Source organism: Myotis yumanensis, unplaced genomic scaffold (assembly GCF_028538775.1).
Source record: "Myotis yumanensis isolate MYYU_CA2020_CCGP unplaced genomic scaffold, mMyoYum1.0.hap1 SCAF_21, whole genome shotgun sequence".
In the NCBI taxonomy this organism is placed as follows: Eukaryota; Metazoa; Chordata; class Mammalia; order Chiroptera; family Vespertilionidae; genus Myotis; species Myotis yumanensis.
In genome coordinates, this window is record NW_027223772.1 from 3,471,204 (window position 1) to 3,492,550 (window position 21,347).

General features: G+C 38.0%; 1 protein-coding gene across 1 annotated transcript in view; it reads right to left on the reverse strand.

Annotated features, from left to right (window-relative positions):
- Positions 1-604: 604 nt before the first annotated feature.
- Positions 605-21,347, reverse strand: part of CAAP1 (caspase activity and apoptosis inhibitor 1) — a 30,176-nt gene continuing 9,433 nt past the window's right edge. Inside the window, exons 5-6 of the mRNA XM_070400854.1 lie at positions 11,147-11,220; positions 605-2,034 (exon numbers count right to left, since the gene is read on the reverse strand). Of these exons, the coding sequence (XP_070256955.1) occupies positions 1,688-2,034; positions 11,147-11,220 (421 nt within the window). The 3' untranslated portion in view covers positions 605-1,687. The remainder of the gene's footprint in view (positions 2,035-11,146; positions 11,221-21,347) is intronic.

The window sequence follows — 21,347 nt, forward strand, 5'->3', positions numbered from 1 at the left end:
ATTTGTTGTTCAGGAACAACAAAAAGAATTTATAACTGCAACTCCAATGTTCCATAAATACTCCCTATTTCTATAAGTCACCTTCTAAAATCCTATATAATAAGAGCCTAATATGCAAATTGTTCCCTCAGGTGGTCATTCGACCAGGAGACCAGGCGTCTGACTGCTGGGGCAGCGCGGAACATGGTGGGCGTTGGTGATGCGGTGCTGGCAGCAGGCAGCAGTGGAGGCGCTGCTGGCCCCGATAGGCCCCGACGAGAGCAGGACCTCAGCAGGCTGGTAGAGCAGGTGAGTGGGCAGCGCCAGGCCAAGGCAGGTGCTAGCGGGGGCCCAGGTGCTGCCCAGAAGCCAGAGGTCAGCTGGAACCTACCCTTCCACGCCAGATGCTCGCACTTCTATGGCCGGCCTGGCCTAGGGACTGCGCCCATGCAAAATTTCGTGCACCGGGCCTCTAGTATATATATAATTAAGCCAGCTATAAAACACAACCCCTGAAAGTTTAGTGTCTGAGGAAAATCCTCATAGAATATTTGGAAAGCATGGCTTATACATAAAATACATTATAATTGTGAGCAACTATAAAAACAACAGTTCGAGATTTATATTTTAGGGAAAAAAAAAACAATTTATTTTAAGTTAAGCGTCTCTACCTAAATGTATTTTGGTATCAAACAACTACAATTAGTGATGGGGCAAAATGCATCCATAACTATTAGTTATTTACAAAAACTATACAAAATTAGATTAATTATAACATCGACTTATCAAAGCTTCCTGAAATTAATTTTGCTTTTGGAAAAGTATCAAAAGTCTTCAAATTCAGAATGACAGTCTTTATTATTTTTAATTCATGGAATTATAGCACATCAGATCATCAAGCAAAAACAACAGACGAACATCTCTATGATAAAATATTCTCCTCTTCCCTATACCTTGGAATGAAAATGAAAACGTGTTCCCTTTTTAGTGAAGAAAAACAGTTCAACAAAGTGTCCAATAAAAATCAAATACCTGTCAGAATGGCTTGTCTATTGGAACTAAAGCTGGGCAACTACTCTACATTATTAAAAACTGACTTACATTAAGTCCTTTTTTTCTTTATTAAATAAGTTTTTCTCAGACATTTCAGATCTCTAAGCCTTAGAATAAAAAATGTTACTCTGTTTTTACTAGTAAATCCACAACCATAGAAGGTATATATCTTCAAGATAATACATATTTTCAAGGTGCATATGAGCATAACTAAAATTCTTAAATTGTTAACAAATCTAGGAGCACTAATTTAATATTTCATTGCAAAATATAGGTGGTCTTAAGAGCAACATGCTTAGTCAATTTTTCTTAAGCTTTTAGGCTTGGTACCAAAATATTTAAAAATTAAGAAAAAAATTACCATGACTCTGTTAATGGCTTTTCAGATATTAATCTGCAGACAAGCTAAAATACTTATCTAACAAAGTATCCAATTATCTAACAATATTTGTCATGAACTCATAAAACAATAACACATATATAATATAAAAGTAACATCAACAAAAATAGCCATAGGAATTTTAGGTCTAGACTGAGTTTATCTAACAAGGGTAACATGAGAAATATCATGTAAGACCCAAATAAATTTCAGATACAAAGTCATACCATGTGGCTTTGTTCAAACACACCTAAAATTCAGGTTCAAATTAAATAATTAGGTTGGCTTTTTTATATCACCAGCTTTCATCAGGGCTTTAATGGCTCTTGCCCTCATCTCAAGTTCTAGTAGCTCCAGCTGCTGTGCAGAAGGCTGAACATCTTCTGGTGGAGGAACAGTTAGGGTAGCTGCTTTGGGCTCCTTTGGGCTAGACTCTGCCAGTCCCAGAATCTCATTCACACTTTTCTCAATGTCTTTCTCCAGATCATCTATCTGACCAGCTTCACCCTGGACTGTATTTTCTGGGACCTCAGGAGCAGCTGCCTCTTCATTGCATGGGCCTTCTATGTCGCTGTCATAAGCATCTGCATTTATACTGAGAACATCACTATCTTCCCCTTTACCTGTAACAAACAAAAAAAGTGGGAAAGAACCATGTAATCTAATCGCCTTAGTCAAAATTTCCTTTCTATTTATGCTTAACGGGCTTCTTTGACCCACACCTCCTACCATGGAGTCCCAAACATATTCTATAATCCCCCATCCCACTGACTCCTCCACTTTGAAAACAGATATAATTTAATGTAAACTTTAATGTGTTTTTCATTCCAATTTAAAACATGTAAGCATTGGGAAATTTATACCATTATATGGAGTTCTGTGATCTTTTTTCCTAAATAAAATATCGTAAAACTTTACACCACAGTGAAGCTTCTACATTACAAATTGAAAACTGACATTGGAAACCCTTTGGGGATAGGGTACTGCTTATTATTGAAGCAAAACTCCATTCTAGAAAGAGTTTAAAATACTTTGCTTTATAAACTACAAAAAAAAGGAAAAAATCATCAGTAAGCTGGACCCCATGTACATTGCAATTATCCCAAATCTTTTCATATGCTTTTTCAAACACTTTGTTCTAAACCAATAAATTAAAAGAGAATGCCTAAGGCCATTTTCTAAGATAAAATACGTTTTCATCAAGAGGATTATAATTAATAAAGTCAGTACACCATAATTTTTAAAAATGCATTTGTTATAAGACTTCTATATCTGATGACAAGTGAATATAAATGCAGATTTTAGCTCTCAGCCACTTGGGCACTGGACATCACTCAAATCCAGGTGTCATTTACAACTCTGAGTGCTCATTTATACCTTCAATTTATTTATCTTTTAAATTCTAATATATTTTAAAAGTTATGATCCCCAAAATGTTAACTTTCTTAACTTCCTTATAAGGAAAACTTATTTACAAAACAGGTTGATCAATGAAGAAATTCTGTTAATAGAATGGATCAGCTTCAAAAGTCAAAGAGACATCATTCAGAAGAGGTATTTTTCATAATCCAAAGGACACAAAAGGACCAATAAGTAAAAGCTACATAAATGCAGACTATAATTCAATATAGAAACAATTTTACCAATTAGATAGCCAGGATGATACGGAGGGGATGAAGCAGAAAGCCTTAATGACAACAATAATGATGGTAGAAATAATTACAAGAGCTAATATTTATTGAGCACTTACTATTACTAAGCGCTTCTCTATAACTTTTATGCCAAGATAATATTAGACACTCATAATTATTATCCCCATTTCATAAATGAGGAAACTGAGGGGCAGAGAGTTTAAGTAACTTCGTTCACAAACTAAAATGGCAGAAGCAAAGTCAAACCTGAGTATATTTTGAAAATCTACGCACTTAAACATTCTATTCTGCCTCCCAGATCTTCACAGAATCAGAATGACCACAAGCTTCACAGATTAGAATGTTGGTTCAGGCTGAGTATATCTTCTTCTCATAGGTCTCTTAAAGCCACCTGAATAAATTCAACAGGGGTCCTCAAACTTTTTAAACAGGGGGCCAGTTCACTGTCCCTCAGACCGTTGGAGGGCCGGACTATAGTTTAAAAAAAAAACTATGAACAAATTCCTATGCACACTGCACATATCTTATTTTGAAGTAAAAAAACAAAACAGGAACAAATACAAGCCCACGGGCCGTAGTTTGAGGACCCCTGAAATACAATATGTAAGATACATAGACCTACAAAGTATGTGTAAATATGAATAAATAATAAGAGAATGAAAAGACAAGCCACAGACTGAGAGAAAATATCTGCAAAACACATCTGATAAAGGAATGAAATCCAAACTATAGAAGAACTCTTGAAACTCAACAATTAGAAAACAAACATCCCAATTTAAAAATAGGGGAAAGATCTGACGAGACAAGTCACCAAATAAGATATATGGATGGCAAAGCATATGAGAAGAAAATCAACATTATATGCCATTAGAGTGTTACAAAATAAAACTAGATACCATTACACACCTATAACAACAGCCAAAATACAAAACAATGGAGCACCAAATGCTAGCAAGAATTTGGAACAGGAATTCATTCATTGTTGGCGGGAATGTAAAATGGTGTGGCACTTTGAAAGACAATCTGTGTCTTACAAAACTAAACTTGGTATTTACCCAGAGTTACAATTATGTCCACACAAAAACCTGCCTACAAATGATTGTAGCAGCTTTTATTCATGACTTGGAAGCAAACAAGATGTCCTTCAATAGGTCAGCGGATAAACAAAGTGCAGTACATCCAGACAATGGAAAATTATTTAGCAACAAAAGAAATGAGCTATTAAATCACAAAAAGACATGGAAGGACCTCAAATGCACATTGACAAGTGAAAGAAGCCATTGTAAAAAGACTACATCCTCTGTGATTCTAGCAGTATGATATCCAGAAAAGACAAAACTAGACAGTAAAAGATGGGTGGTTGCCAGGAGTCCGGGGGAAGGATGAAGAGGAGGAACTATACTCTAATGGTACTGTAATGGTGGATACATGTTATTATAGTTATCAGAAGTCATAGAATATAAAACCCTAGGAATGACCCCTAATGTAAACAACGGACTTTAGTTAATAACAATGTTTTAATACTGACTCATCAATTATAACAAATTTTCCACATTAATGCAAGATATTATAAGGGAAACTTGGAGAAGAGGTGGTGAGTGAGTGAATATATAGACACTCTAAAGCTATTTCAAACAACTAAGAAATAATAATTTTTAAAAAATTAAAGTCTGTTATCTGTAAGCTGTGGCAACCAAAACTGCTAATTAAATCATAGACTAATGGTGGGGGATGTGTAAAAGGAACTGATAACAAAATCTGATTGCAAGCCTAATGTTGACTATCTTTCCTTTGGTAGGAGCACTTCTACACATGAAGGTACTTTTCCCAATGAACTAGATAAAAGCACAGAGGATTCAGAGGGGATCCAAACATCTGATGAAGGTTTGGAGTTTGTGACCGCCAAAGCAGCTGCCCTAAGAGTATGTCTAGGAGCCTGTGAAATAGAATGTTTAAAATGGGTATAATTAAAAAACACATGAAAATTAACATTTCTCTCAAAATACTGAATCAAATTATTTGTAATTTCATTCTTGACAAAACACGCAAGGCATTATGCATCTAAAAGCCTTGCCAGTTAATTCATTATTTTTTAAATCTAGAAAGTATCATATTTAATTGCAACAGAGGGGCTTTCAAAGGGTACAAAAACAGTGTGGGCTAATCAGCCATAGAAAATGTAATTTTCACCCTTTCCTTTACCTACTACTCATAGAAAGAGACAAATTAAAAAGCAGAGAGTTGGAAAATATTAAATTAAATTTAAAAACACAGGGAGATTCTGGACAGTGTAGTTCAACTGGTTGGGCATCGTCCTATGCACCCTAAGGGTTGCCAGTTCAATTCTGGGTCAGAGCACATGTCCAGGTTGTGGACTTGATCCCAGGAAAGCGGTTCAGGAGACAGGATTTATGTCTCTCTCTCACTTTGATGTTTCTCTCCCTCCCTTCCTCTCTCTCTAAAAATCAATTAAAAATCTTAAAAAAATAAAAATAAAAGGAGGGATGATCCCATTGGGTGTCATTGTTGGTAATAACTTGTGAAAAGCTCAAAGGAATGAGAAAAGAAATGTAAATTCTTAAGTTGCACTGATGGTTACACCACTCTGCTTCACCAACTGCCGAACTGGGCAGCATTTTCCCAGAACAGTGTTTGAAATCCTTTAAAGAAGTTAACTCCTTTTGAGAAGCTGCATTCACAGAATGCAGGCAGCTAGGGTTAGGAAGAAAGGAATTAGACTCAAACTTTACCAGTGGTACATATGCTTCTCTCCTTCCAACACCAGGCAGCCCTGTAACACTTTCTTCCCAGTCTCCCTCAGCTTTCTAGCGCTCATGCCTGCAATTTAGACTTACAAAGGAAGAGGCAGCACAAAACATCTGCCAATCCAGACAGTTACTCGGCAGTACGTACATGGTAGGCATGGAAAACTCTTGGCCTACCAATGCTGCTTAATTAGCTGATTATCTTTATTCTCTTCTTTTACAAAGCAATAAAAGTCTCTCTGGTGGCATTTTTCTCTACCTTTTACATTTTATATAAATGTATTTATTCTTTGAGCTATTGGCTGTGAAGTTCTTTTTAGCAAAATTCAACATTAAAACTGCAAGTTCATTTCTTTTTATTCTAGTCCCTCTACTTACTCAGTTTTGCCTCCCCTAGTCAGTACTGCCTTAGAACAACAATAACAGCACCAACAAGAACGAAAATTAATTGGGTTTTTCCATTTATCCCTCACTTTAAGGATTCAAATGGTCTCATGTAGTTTTATATTTAATACCTTTACTAAACAACGTTAATGTTATTTTACCCCCTTTTAAAAATATATATATAATTTTTAATTGAGAGATGAAGGGAGAGGGATAGAGAGAAACATCGACAGAGAGACACAGCTGCCTCCTGCAAGTGCCCCTCACTGGGGATCGAGCCCACAATCCAGGCATGTACCCTGACCAGGAATTGAACCATGACCTCCTGATTCATGGGCTGATGCTCAACCACTGAACCATACCTGCTGGATGCATTTTTTCCTTATTAAAAGTCTAACTTTCAATTTCTTAAAGCTCTTATTAAGAAGATAATTCTCAAAGATAATTCACTAACTCGTGAAATAGAAGGCCAAAATATAATTGCATGAGGCAACTACATTTTTTAAAAAAACTAATATGTCAAATTATAATGCTGTATATCTGAAACTTACAAAATGTTATAAAACAAGAGATTTTCAATCAGTGAGCTGCAAGAATTTTTAAAGCATGCAATACCTGACTATTTAGTCAGGGACACTGACCTCTTGTCCCTTAGATTGTCAAATAAAAAAATGACAACAGCCAACACAACAATAGCTGTCTAATGTGAATGAATGAAAATTATACCTTTTTCTTCTGTGAGATCGGGGGGAAAAAATAATCTATTTCGTGTGCTGCAGAATTTTAGTAATTAATATATGTGTGCCATGAGATGAAAAAGGTTGAAAATTGCTGTTAAAAACCAATGTTATCTGAATAAAAAAGAAAAAGTGGCCAGATCTGAGCCTAAGCACAACAAAACTCTGCCTGAGAAAACTAATGTAAAAGATTCAGAATAAGATGTAGTACACGCCTTATTGATTTCGATAATTTTATATGCCATATGGTTGCATATTTATTTTTATGATTATACTCACATGTATGCATTCCAAGGAACCATCATATAATTTAAAGACATTTTAAATCAAGTATCTTTTCCTCTAATAGAATAACAAAATGCAGAGTTAGAAAGAAATTGTGTATTTCATCCTGCTTCCATTAAACAATTTAAGAAACCAGTTATTACGCACTCTTCCCAAGTGAAGACACTGCACTAGGCACTGGCGTTTACAGAATCTGACAGCTCGAAAAGAACTTCAAGATCAAGGCCAAACAGCCAGACATTTACAGAGTCAGCTCTACAACAGTGTCACCAAGTGGCCGTTTATTATAGCCTGTTTTCAAACACCTTCAGCAACAGGAATGTATTTCAGAAGGCAGCCCACTGCATTTGCTGTTACTTGTGATTATTTGAAATATTCAAATGATAACTTTATCTGCTGGCCCTATTTTTATTCTCGAAAACAATATAGGTCAAACCTAATCACTCTTCCATTTAGCAGACCTTCAAATATTTTCAAGTGATTTCAACTTATCTTCAAACTAAATACCCACGTTTAACTTGGGTATTTCTCATGTATAATAAAAAAAAAAATGTATCCTGCCCTGGCCGATGTGGCTCAGCGATTATAGTGTTAGCCCACATACCAAACGGTCTCCAATTTGATTCCCAATGAAGGGCACACATGTGGGTTGCAAGCTGGATCCCATGCTCCGGTCCTGGTGCATGCAGGAGGCAACCAATCAATGTATCTCTTTCACAATTATGTTTTGTTTTTGTTTTTTCTTTCTCTCTCTCTCTCTACCCTCACTCTCTCTCTTCCACTCTCTTAAAAAAAAAAAAAAAATCAATGGGAAAGTATCCTTGGGTCAGGATAAAAAAAAAAAGCTTTACCCTAACAACTTCCAAGGACAAGAGCTTAATTCTTGAAGTTACAAAGGAGAATAATTTTCAAAATTACACATATTCCCCAATTGTAAACTTTATAGCAACAATCTGAATATAGATCATTATTTTAATATTACTGAATGTCTTAAGCAAGTTTATTTAGATAAATAGTAGAAAAACTCATTAATATTAGCAGAGATTTGATATTTTAAAAATATTTTCTACCTTTAACAAACAGCAGTTTTTATTTTAATGACAACACAAATAACTAATTTAGGAAATTTATATAAACCATTATTATTTTAAAAGCTGAACAAAATCTTTTCAATAATACAAGCCTTGAAATCCTCCAGAAATTAACGTAAGATCTCAGGCATGCATATGTATATGTGCATGTGTATACAAACATAGCTATGCTAAACTCAAAAAGCAAAACTATATCTGGTGTTTCTTTTACAACTGCCCTCTTGCTAAAAATGAATGACTCAGGAAAATAACCTCAACAGAATTTCTATTTTACTACAATACCAATCAATCCCCAGTAGATTATATTTATATTTCAATAATGTTTGCACATGGAAGGTGAATCTTCAGATATTAACCCTTTATTAAAATGTGACAGAAGTCAGGGTATAATCTATACCCATCTTTAGCAAAACCAGTTTTATAAATGTTATTTCCTATCAACAAAATCAATAAAACCAGTACTAAACAAAGAAATGCCAATTTCAATTTAAGTAATTCATAGTTAATATTTAACAATATTTGAATATTTTAGAAGCTGAAAAAAAATGAAAATGTAATTTAAATAACCTGTCAGCTTCATACACCATTAATAGGTCGTACAGTAAGATTTATTTTACTCTGAAAGAGCAAAGGGAAAATTCAATGCTGCTTTACATTTTGGTCTACTGAACAAAGGGTTACTTTAGTAAGCAAGCTTCAATGAATTTTCTTAAACAGCTAAACCATTAAATAAAATGACAATGCATTCACAAAAAGCATTATATTGTTTTTATTGAGCTCACTGTGAGCAAGAATAGCTAGCTGTGCAAAAAAAGTTAGAGAAAATATTAAATCAATTTTGAAAGTTTTGCATATTAAAAATAGGCCACATTAATTCATTTAGAAAAAAGGCAATAATCTGTATTGAGCCTACCAGAATTTCTATTTCCAAGCAAGTTACTTATTAGCTGGTTCAGATTTCAGCTATACAAATATTTATCTGGGACAAGCTCTACATAATTGAATCGTCTAGGTAATTTATGTTTATCCCATTACACAATAAAACATTTTATATTTTAATCATTTTTGTAGACATTTTTCTAGAAGACTTATTTCCCTGCTTCCTTTAAAAAAGAATTGAAATTCAGTTTAACCATTTCCTACAGATTTGGTCACAATATGAATTGTATTGCATATGGAACTAATGTGCTCTGATCTCAAGGTTTTTTCACCTCTGCTTACTGTCACTTACTGATGATCGTGTGTTTTTGACAGTTCTGATGCCTGTGAGAACCGAAGTGGCCTATAAAACCTCCTATGCATAAAAGCTTTGTGGTATCTGGCTACTCTGAGTCCTTTTCTCTCCCTCTCTGTCTCCATGGTTGGGTTTCAAATGACTGAAGTTACCATAAGAAAACCAAAGCAAAACAGGCTGCTGACACTGGGAAGGGAGTTCTAATGACTCCAGGTGCTTGAACATGGGAGCAGAAAAACATCTTCCCTTAGAGGGCGGCACTGGCTACTTTGTACAACGAGGTCTCCATTCTTTCTTCCCTAGAATCAGCCTGACCACTCCATTTTTTTTCTTTCCTTTATATGACATTCTTCTCTCCACAGATGGTCTAGCAGCATAACCTCCACACTGCCTGCTCATCTGATGCAGAGTAAAAACAAAGGCAGAAGCAACGGCAATGTTGTCCAATTACACAGATAAATGGTGCAAGAGCTATAAGACTATGACTACATTTTATGAAAGTGATGTGTGCTTTGCATTATTTATATATGGCAAATAAATGTAAATGAAAACTATGAATCTGAGTTTATGTCTGTGGGGGGTGCTTGGAAGTAGTCAGAATACAAAGACATAATTTCGTCTGGCTAACAAAAAGAGGACTTCTGAAAAGCAATGGTATTCTCAAGGTCAATCAGAAATATTTATAAACTCAACAGTACTTAAGTTAGAATTACAGAATATCTAGGCTTTGTTCTCTCTATATATAAATGGAAAGAATCACAAAATTCATTATCCAACACCTTTTCAATTTGTTAATTAAGCATTAGTAACAGACCACAGTTAAAACAAATTCTGCCTAAATAAATTGATAACCTGATTCTCTCCATGAAATGTTCTTATAACTCAAGTTTTTAAAAAAACTATTCTAAGTTATCAAAGATTAGTTGCTTACATCATAAATATTACAATCCTCTTGGCTGCAAAAGGTTAGCACTGCTCTGAAGTATTTTTAGCAGGAAAAAGGAAAAATGTGATTTTTGAGTAATAAAATTTTATTTTTACTTTCAATTTTCCCATTGAGGATGTGAAGAAACAAACGAAAAATATATATCTAAAAGATTAGCCATATTATCTACTTGGCTCAAATAAACCAAACTGCCACCTTACTTCTGGTAAATGGTAATGTCAAAAAATACCGACTTATAGAAAACAATAAATAAGGAAGAAAGTAAACAAGGAGAAGACATCTCTGCAAAAAAAAGTGAGTAAGTTATCCCATAAGATTTCTTTTTTTCCACATACAACCCACAGCTACCAGTTAACATATCTCTGATATCTACAACTAAGGATATGTAATAGAGACCATCAAATTAAAACTATTTAAGACGACAACTTTCTGGTGGCCTCTGTAACTACACATCACTAAGGCAGAACCACTCTGGGGCTGAAGGATTCATGAAATAAAGGATGTATTCTTTACTCTTTTGATCCTGAATCAAATAAACTTTTCTGTCATCTATCTGTAAAATAAGGTGAGCTGAAAATGTATTATTAGTGCTTATAATCTTCAGGTAAATGCTATATAAAAATTAAGTACTTGATTCATACCTTGTTTTAATTCCAGACCTTCAGGTTGCTTGTTCTCTTTTAGGGATGAAGAAGAATCTATACAGATGTCTTGTCTGAGGAATAAAAATAAATAAAAACAATTGTTAAAATTACAGTCAATCAAATAATATTTACAGCTCAATATCCAAGAATTAAGTTAGACACTTGTAAAGGCACACTGAATTTTCTACACCCCCAGGGTACCATTCAGTAGTCTGGCCTCCCTTTGTGGGAGGTGACCGGGCTGATTAGGGGAAGGCACCAGCCCCATCACCCCAGCGGTCGCTAACTGGTGGTCCACGGAACACTGATGGTCTGCTGGGGTCCAACCCCAGCAGGTCCAGGGGTCCCCAAAGGTGTGGACGGAGTCGGCGAAGAAGGAATGACACGGAGACAGCGTTCAGTTAATCAGCAGCCTAGCCAGGATCTCTAGCCAGGAACTCCAGCCAAGTTCTGGACAGGATCTCCAGTGAAGTTCTGGTTTGGAACTCCAGCGGAAGTTCTGGCCAAGTTCTGGTTTTTATTGTCTTGTTACATCTGTATTTATACCAGTTGATTTTAATCCTGTCAATTTCTATTGCAAAGGTTAGGGCGTTTCTTATCTCCATTCCAGAGAGTAAAGATTATGTAGTTTAAGCATGATTGTTTGTAGTTAAAGTGATTAACTACCCGCCTGGCACTTAGTTAAGGGGTTGTAGCCCCTCCCTAACCTCAGGGAAAAATCCCCACCTGGGGAAACAACCTTTCTCAGAGAGGTGACCTTGGTTAAAACACATGGCGCTAAGGAGAGCAAACATATTAAGAACAATATGCTTTATATGCCAGGTCCCTTAATATGCATATATAGCATATTAAGAACAATATGCTATATATGCCAGGTCCCTTGAAACATATGCTATGCAGATGTTTCTTTCCTGCAGCGACTGTTTCTTTCCTGCTTCCGGCAATGGTCCGTGAGGTCCAAAAGGTTGGCAACCGCTGATTTAGTGTACTCTGGCAACTCAGAAACATGTATACAAGGGTCAGAAATAGCAGCTCTAAACTACCACCAATTTAAGCAGTATACTTCTCTGTGAAATCAAGGGGCAAACCTGAAAGGAATGATGAGATAACGTTGTTTCCCTTCTAATACCCTGCACAGTAGCTAATGAAGAAATAAGTCGAAGATGAATCCAATAATTTATCAAGTTCAACTGCTAGTTTAATGGGTACTCTGGAATTCAAATTATTTTATATTCACCTAATTTTATAATCCAAATGGAAAATACATATAGATTAAGTGTAAGATCATGCCATAAAAAAGTTTTGATTCACCATGTTCTGCAACAGAGCTGCAAACTAAACTAGTGTTCCTTCTTAGAGGGTATTATATCATCTTAATATTGATACTACAAATAGTTTTCAGAAAAGTCAAATTAATGAATTTCATATATTCAAAATGGCTATTTTCTTTAAAATAAATACCCACTACCTTCTAAGAATTTTTATACATACACACCCTAAAACTAATACACTAAAAGTATTCAGGAAATTTTCCTACTCAAACTATCTATGTAGTAACAACAAATTCCTTAAATAACCAAAAGATAAAGACATAATAATTTCGTTGAGAAGTTTGTAATATTCTTTCCAATCAACATAATTAGAACTTACATGTTTGTTACATATTAAAACTCTAATACAAGCACAAACTCAAATAGGGACTACAAAATAATTTGAATTTGGTATTATCATCTGAGAGATTTTAACTGTGATAACTGTTTGTTTTCTGTATTTCTTTCTGTCTAATGCCAGATTTTATTCTTTCATCAGAATGACTGGCAGAACTCAACAAGGGTATCAATAATATTCCTTGGCAACCCAGGGCAGAGTGAATGCCAATATACTACACTAGAGGCCCAGTGCATGAATTTGTGCATGGGTGGGGTCCCTTGGACTGGCTGGCCAGCGGGGCCAATCGGGGGCCACGGGAGGTTGGCCGGGGAGGGGGAGGGGGCCTGAGAGATTGGCTGTGGGAACACATGACCACCAGGGGGCAGCTCCTACGTTTAGCGTCTGCCCCCTGGTGGTCAGTGTGTGTCACAGTGACTGGTTGTTTGGTCATTTAGTCGCTTAGGCTTTTATATATATAGACTAGGGGCCCAGTGCACGATTCGTGCATGGGGGGAGGGGGGGGTGTCCCTCAGCCCAGCCTGCCCCCTCTCACATACTGGGAGCCCTCAGGGGATGTCCTAGTGACAGCTTAGGCCCGCTCCCTGCTCCCCTTGGGGAGTGGGCCTAAACCGTAGTCTGGCCTCCCTTTGTGGGAGGTGACCGGGCTGATTAGGGGAAGGCACCAGCCCCATCACCCCACTGCTGCAGCCACTGCCAGTCACCGCAACCAGCAAGGTTTTTTCATCAACACGGACTCCAGTCCCTTCACCATGAAAAATGTCAACTTTCTTTAGGCATTTTCAATATGTGTCTTTCATATAATAATTTCTTTATTATTTTTTTCTATCCTCACCTGAGGATATGTTTCCATTGATTTTTAGAGACTGTGGAAGAGAAAGGGAAAGACAGAGAGAAACATCAAAGTGAGAGGACCGCTTTGATTGGTTGCCTCCTGCATGAGTCCTGACCTGGGCCCTGGCCAGAGAGGAGCCTGCAACCTAGGTATATGCCCTTGGTCAGAACTGAACCCAGACCCTGCCATCGGCAGGCCAAGGCATTATCCACTGAGCCAAACCGGTTAGGGCAGGATATGACATTTCTTAGCCCTCCAGCAGCGGACCTTCGTTTTTTTCGCCAGAAGTGTGGTGAAAAACCCTAGATCATCTTTTTGGATTATTATTACCTAAGTTACTAAGAATATTACCAGTGGCATACAGGGAGCTTAGACAGTGAGCGGTCAGAAAAGGTGTTTACTCTGTAGTTCACACCAATCACCGGCTTGACCCCCCCAGCCCAGGCCTGACACCTCTGGCCCAGGCTTCAGGCCTGGGCAGGGGACCCCCACCTCCCCCCGATCACCGGCTCCGCCCTCGCCCAGGTCTGACACCTCGGCCAGAGGCATGACCCCCATCACTCTCCCATCGCCGGATCTGCCCCTTGCCCAAGCCTGACACCTCGGCCAGAGGCGTCAGGTCTGGGCAGGGGACCCCGGACCCCTCCAATCGCCAGATCGGCCCCTCGCCCAGGCCTGACGCCTCCGCCAGAGGTCTCAGGCCTGGGCAGGGGACACCCATCTCGCCCTGAGCACCGGCTTCTGGGGCTTCTGGGGCAGGCCTGCGGCCCTGGATCGGATCCAATCACTGGCGGCAGGCAGGCAGCTTCTGGGGTCACACACAGGGGCCTAGATGGCGGCTCTTGCGCTGGCGGCTGCGCTGTCCCACCCTGCCTGCAGTACGCAAATTAGCCGCCATCTTCATTGGTGGTTAATTTGCATATCGTGCTGATTAGCCGATGGGAGGCGTAGTGAAGGTACAGTCAATTACTATGTTTGTCTATTATTAGTTAGGATTAAGAACTTTCTAAAGAATAAAGTTAAAATGTACTACCTCAAACCTTATAGTCAAATTAGATTTTACCTAATGAAAGCATTAATCTACATATCTTCCTTTAAGAGGAAATGTTTGTTCTTACACAGTCATGATGGACACTGAATTCTTCTTCTAAACATATACAACTGAATTTACAAAAAGTGATTTGAACAAAAACATACTGTAACATTACCATTAAAAAAAAACCATGAGCATATGAAATACACTAAGAAGGACACATCACCCATGCAATATTCTAGCTGAGAATGTATAACCCAAAATGAAAACACTGATTAAAGATCAATGTTATAAAAGACAAAGAGAGACTATGGAAACATCCCAGGATGAAGGAGAATAAAGAATCATAAAAATTAATCATTATATTTGATATGAGACTACTGAACTAGAGGGGGAAAACATTGTAAAGGACATTTACTAAGTCAAATGACAAATTAAAATACCAATGGTAGATTGGATAAAAGTACTGTACCAATGTTGAAATACTGAAGTTGAATTAACTACAGTTACACTATATTGTGGTTATATAAAACAGAATACCAACATCCTTAGGAAAAGCACACTGTAGTATTTAGGAGAAAGTATGTAACTTAGTCTCAAATATTTCAGGAAAAAACACACCTATATAAAGAGAAGGTGTGCAAATAGGATAAAATGTTAATGATAGGTAAACCTAGATAGAGTATATGAATGTTTCTTGTAGTAGTCTTATCTTCATGACATTTTAATAAGACTGAAATTATTTCCAAACAAAGGTTTTAATAGTGCAGCAAAATGAATTATTTTATACATTATTTTATTTTCTCTGTGAAAGTCCCTTGGATTCCCATCAAATAAAACTAAATCCCTCTATAAAAATTCTCTGCTTTTATAAATAATTTCCTTTAGTGCCCAAAATGAACTTTTACAATGTTCTGTTTTATCTTAAGGCTGTTGAAGAAACTCATCAATAGAATTTCAGACAGTAAGTCCAGTGCACCACCTTGTGTCAAAAAAGTGAAACAGTAGATGATTTTATACCAGTATTATCTGAAGTTGAAAAAAATTTCAGAAAATAGTTTGGAACTTTAAAATCTAGTTAATTTTTCCAAGATGCAGACTTTAAAATTACAATTATATACAACATTCAGATTTCTCTAATACAATTTAAAGATCTTCGTCAAAAAGCGTGAAAGGCAAGATATATATACAAAAAAAGGAAATGTCTTAAAGTATAAGAAAGCTACATGTACATATGAAGTATTTCTTTGCTAGTTTTATGAAAAATTTTATAAAATTTACCTCTAGATGGTAAGACAAACTAGGTGTTAGAGTTAGGAAAACTAAAAAAAAATTATATTTAAGTGATATTTTAATAAAACAGTTTAAAACTACATAAGAATTTTATAACAACTGGAGAGAGAAGTGAGAGAGAGAAATTCTGGTTTGGGTTAAGAATCTTGCAATGATATTTTGTACCTCTTTCCATTAAGAAAAAACCCAAAAAACCTCATTTTTTATTTTTCTAATTCCCTTCTCTAACCTGCACTGCTCCTTCTTAAAGAAGCTTAATTTACAATCTTGGCCTTGAAATATAAGTGAATCCTATACTGATCTCTGGAATTTAAGTGCTCAAACCAGTATCAGTCCAAATTTCTTTATTTTACCTCAAATATAGTTCCACTCTTGATCCTTTCTATGACTCAATGAATTTGTTTTTTTAACTCAGAATAATACACTGAGGAGATTTGCAGAACTTAAGAACCACATGTGAATTACTACAGGTTTAAAAAAAATTTTCTAAACAGAAAAAGAAAGTCAATTTTTTGTTAATGATAAATACTGGGAGGATACCTAAACAGAAGGATAAAGAAACAGGACCAAACTAGCCAGATTCTTTCCATTTTAATTTTTTAAAATAAATTGTGTGTGTGTGCGCGCGCGCGCACGCGCATATTTTATTGATTTCAGAGAGGAAGGGAGAGGGAGAGATAGAAACATCAATGATGAGAGAGAATCATTAATCAGCTGTCTCCTGCACGCCCCACACTGGGGATCAAGCCTGCAACGTGGGCATGTGCCCTGACCTGAAATCAAACTGTGACTACTGGTTCATAAGTGGGCGCTCAACCACTAAGTCAAGCCGACTGGGCCACAGCCTTACTTTTAATATGAATCCATAGAAAAAAACTCAGTCTCAACCTACTCACATAAGCCATTTCCAGTTTGGGCTTATGTAAATTGCAAAAATATGAGTTCAAAAAAATAGCCCTCTGTATTTATACTATGTGCCTCCAAATTTTATTGTTGCTTATCCCACAGCTAAGTGACAACTTTTTAGAAACGCCTCTTTGAGTTTTTCCAAATCATTCAACTTTCCTCTGTTACACAGATACTTCATCAGTCCATACATTTAACTAAAATTATGCAACTAAGATAATTGAATTGGAAACAAACATGAGTGACTCTTGGTAAGCAAACAGTTGAAAAGGTGAGAGAAGTACACAGGAGGGTTAGAGAATTAACAAGTTTAGTGCGTTGTGAACATTAGTGAATTTATTTTTCAAGTGAAACAGTAAGGGCAATTACTACAATGAGTCAGGTAAGTGTTTAAAAAAATGTCAACTTCAAAAAGTGATGAGGGAATAGCAGAAAAAAAGGAAAAATGCCAGCTAACATCCAACCCAGTGCTTGAGCAGCAAGATGAAACAATACCCTGACAGAAAAATGATGAGATATTTTCAAAATCAGGTTTCTGTAATATAAAGCATACAAACTTTGTGTGTGTGTGTTGGGCGGGGGCAGTTACAAAACAATGCTTCCTCAGTCCCTCAAAGTCCCCCTGGGAGCACGGAGATCCCATCTAAAACCGGAGAAGCTCACTCCCGTCCCTTCTAAGGGATGTTCTAGAGCAGTGATGGCGAACCTATGACATGCGTGTCAGAGGTGACACGCAAACTCATTTTTTTGGTTGATTTTTCTTTGTTAAATGGCATTTAAATATATAAAATAAATATCAAAAATATAAATCTTTGTTTTGCTATGGTTGCAAATATCAAAAAATTTCTATATGTGACATGGCACCAGAGTTAAGTTAGGGTTTTTCAAAATGCTGACACGCCGAGTTCAAAAGGTTCGCCATCACTGTTCCAGAGATTCCTATCTGCTTAACATTTAAACTAAGTAGGTCAAGATTTGCTTCAAAGTTATCAATTTGGCAGAAATTGGGAGGATAGAATATGAGAAGGGACATAGTGGGTGGATGATAGATATGCAAGGTTTCATCGTACATTGAAAATTTCCCTAATAGAGTTAAACAAACGAACAAACAAATAAATAACTAGTACAAAACACCATAAATTCCAGAGTGGGTAAGTGAGCTGGGTGAATCCCAGGGTGAATTTCTCAAGTGTATCATTCCCAGCAAGCCCAGGTGTCGGGTCTACCTGAGGCCTATTTTTGTATCCACTGATAAAAATGCTTACTTAAATCAGTACTGTAGACTTATTCTACCCATTAATCCAATTTTCCAGAGCACAGTAACTTTATTTTATTCCACTGAAGTTTAATAATAGCAGTTTGTTCCAAAATTCATTGACAGTTACTGTGAGTTTAGCACTTGGCTGAAAGCCATAGCCCCTTTGAAAGTTACTTATCTACACTAATAAAAGAGAAACATGGTAATTGGCGTACGACCGCTACCCTTCCCATTGGCTAATCAGCATATCCTTATGCAAATTAACTGTCAGCCAAGATGGCAGCCGGCAGCCAGGCAGCTGGAAGCGAACATGAGGCTTGGTTGCTCCAGTGACTGCAGACTCCAACGTTCCCTGCCTGACCTGCCGGCCTCTGAGTTGCAACTCTAAGCAACTATGTACTATGTTGCAAATAAGAAGCTAAACAAAACTCCAGAAACCAGGTTTCAGCCTGCTGGGATCTCAGAGCTGAAGTTATACATTGTTTCGATTATAGAACAGCAAGCAAACCAGATACTAAGCCTCAGAGCTAGAGCCAGAGCTAAAGCTGGCCCAGAATAAAATAAAAAAAGAGAAAAAAAAGGAGCTGTTGGAAGCTTCAGTCAACAACTGCCAGCCTGAAAGCAGCCCTCAGCACCTCACCCAGACTGGCCAGGCACCCCAGTGGGGACCCCCACCCTGCAGGGTGTGTGACCAGCTGCAAACAGCCATCATCCCCTCATCCAGGCTGGCCAGGCACCCCAATGGGGACCCCCACCCTGATCCAGGACACCCTTCAGGGCAAACCAGCTGGCCCCCAGGCCTCTATCCTATATAGTAAAAGGGTAATATAGCTCCCAGCACCGGGATCAGCGTGACAGGGGGCAGCGCCCAAACCCCCTGATCGCCCTGCAGCTCTGTGTGTGACAGGGGGCGGGGCCACAACCTCCCTATCCGCCCTGCTGTTTGTGACAGGGGAAGGCGCCCCAACCCTCTGATGGGCCCTGCTCTGTGTGTGACACGGTGTGGCGCCCCAACCCTCCCCCCCCCCCCCCCCCACACGGGCCCTGCTCTGTGTGTGATGAGGTAGAGCCATAACCTCCCCATTGGCTCTGCCCTGAGTGTGACAGTGGCGGCGCCCCAACCCCCTGATCGGCCCTGCTCTGTGTGTGATGGGGCGGGGGGGGGGAGTGCCCTAACTCCCCTATCGGCCCTACTCTGTGCGTGACAGGGGGAAGCTCCCCAACCCCCTGATGGGCCCTGCTCTGTGCGTGACAGGGGGGAGCTCCTCAACCCCCTGTTGGCCCTGCTCTGTGCATGACAGGGGGGAGCTCCCCAACCCCCTGATTGGCCCTGCTCTGTGCATGACAGGGGGTGGCGCCGCAACCTCCCCATCGACCCTGCCTTGAGTGTGACAGGAGGTGGTGCCCCAACCCCCCAATCGGCCCCACCCTGAGCGTGACTGAGGGTGGCATCGCAATCTCCCAATCCGTCCTGCTCTGTGCATGACAGGGGGCGGCGGCCTCCCAACTCCCCAATCAGCCCTGCTCTGAGCCCAACCAGGGGCTGCACCTAGGGATTGGGCCTGCCCTCTGCCACCCAGGAGCAGGCCTAAGCCAGCAGGTCGTTATCTCCTGAGGGGTCCCAGACTGCAAGAGGGCACAGGCCGGGCTGAGGGACCCCCCCACCCCCCCCCACCGAGTGCACAAATTTTTGTTCACCGGGCCTCTAGTATTTAAATCTCTCACTTGAAGATATTCAAGTAATATATGTTACTTGTGGAAACAAACCAAATTCTTAGTACTCTACAGATAGCTGAGCTGAACCCCTTGGACAGCCCTAACTCATCAAAGAGAACATGGAGGTTTTATCCTTATTAAAAACAAAAGGTGGCAAGCAGCTGTATCATGATAGCTCAATAGAAAAACTAGTGCAGTGTTAATCACAGGCTTTTTAATAACCACGTATTACTGCCAGGTTCAGCAATAGAACAGTGGTCATAAACCCAAATCCTAGTTCTTGCTCTCAGTCAGACAATGATCAAGCCAGAGGAATAGCCCTTTATTTTCAAGAATAAACATCTTAATGAACTATGCTGTTCTTTTATTTTAACATCTCTAAAGTGCCTAAACTTACTATAAACAGCAGTAAACAGCAAGCTACTCATTTTAAATGGTGGAATAACTTGTAGACCACTTAAGAAACATAACTATTACAAATCATTAAAATCTAGTATATTGTAACTAATAACCAGCACATTGTAAGTAGTAACTTGTTTTAAATGACATCAACTTGCTCTTTTCAACCACTTATATTTTAAGAATACTCATGCATGCCATTTTAAGCAAAAGCACTGACATTTCAGCTTTACAAAATGGATAATTAAATGGAGATTTAAAAATAATCCCTACCCAAAATTTTTTCACTTCACAAAACAATTCCCTGTGAAATTTTATTTGCTATTTAAATAGCCTAGTGAACATGAAATGGTTCAATTTATATGTGTTACTTAAAATTCCTAAGACCTATTTAGGAATATCTAATTTTTTAAAAAGTTAACCATCCAAAATTGCCATTGATTGAATATTTTAGAACATATCCATCCTCTGCTAAGAAAGTAGCAGTGACTAGGAACAATGGTTTCAGGACACTCTGCTCTGCAGTGTGCTTTATTTTGAGAACCCGGATTTTAAAATTTCTGTATCTTCTAGAACTGTGACATTATCTCAACACTGCTTATTATCTGTTGGGAAATACAGCTTTACTTCTACTGACATCTCCCTCAGTATCACTTACTAAAAGCATATTAATTTAAAATTCATAAAAAGTTATTAGAGCAATTCTAAAATATTGCTAAGATTTCCCTAAAGTGTTTGTATTTTTATTCTTTATACATAAAACTTCAATCCTGATTATTTTATTGCGCTATTCAAGACTTAAATTTCATTATAAACATATTCCTAAGAGCATAATCACCTCGCATTATAGGCCAAGTTAATACCTGTTCTCATTTTTAGTGCTATTTTAGCTACAATAAAACTTCTTTTCCAGCAGCACATCTACAAATGGAGATAACACCTAAACCCAGACCTCCATATCACAGTATTAACTTAAAATTGTTATTTTTGTTAAGCAACTGTCATAATCTGTAACATTTGCAAATCTTGTCACAATACCTAAAAATTTTAAAACACTACAAAATCACTGACACTAAAGATTTTAGAATAC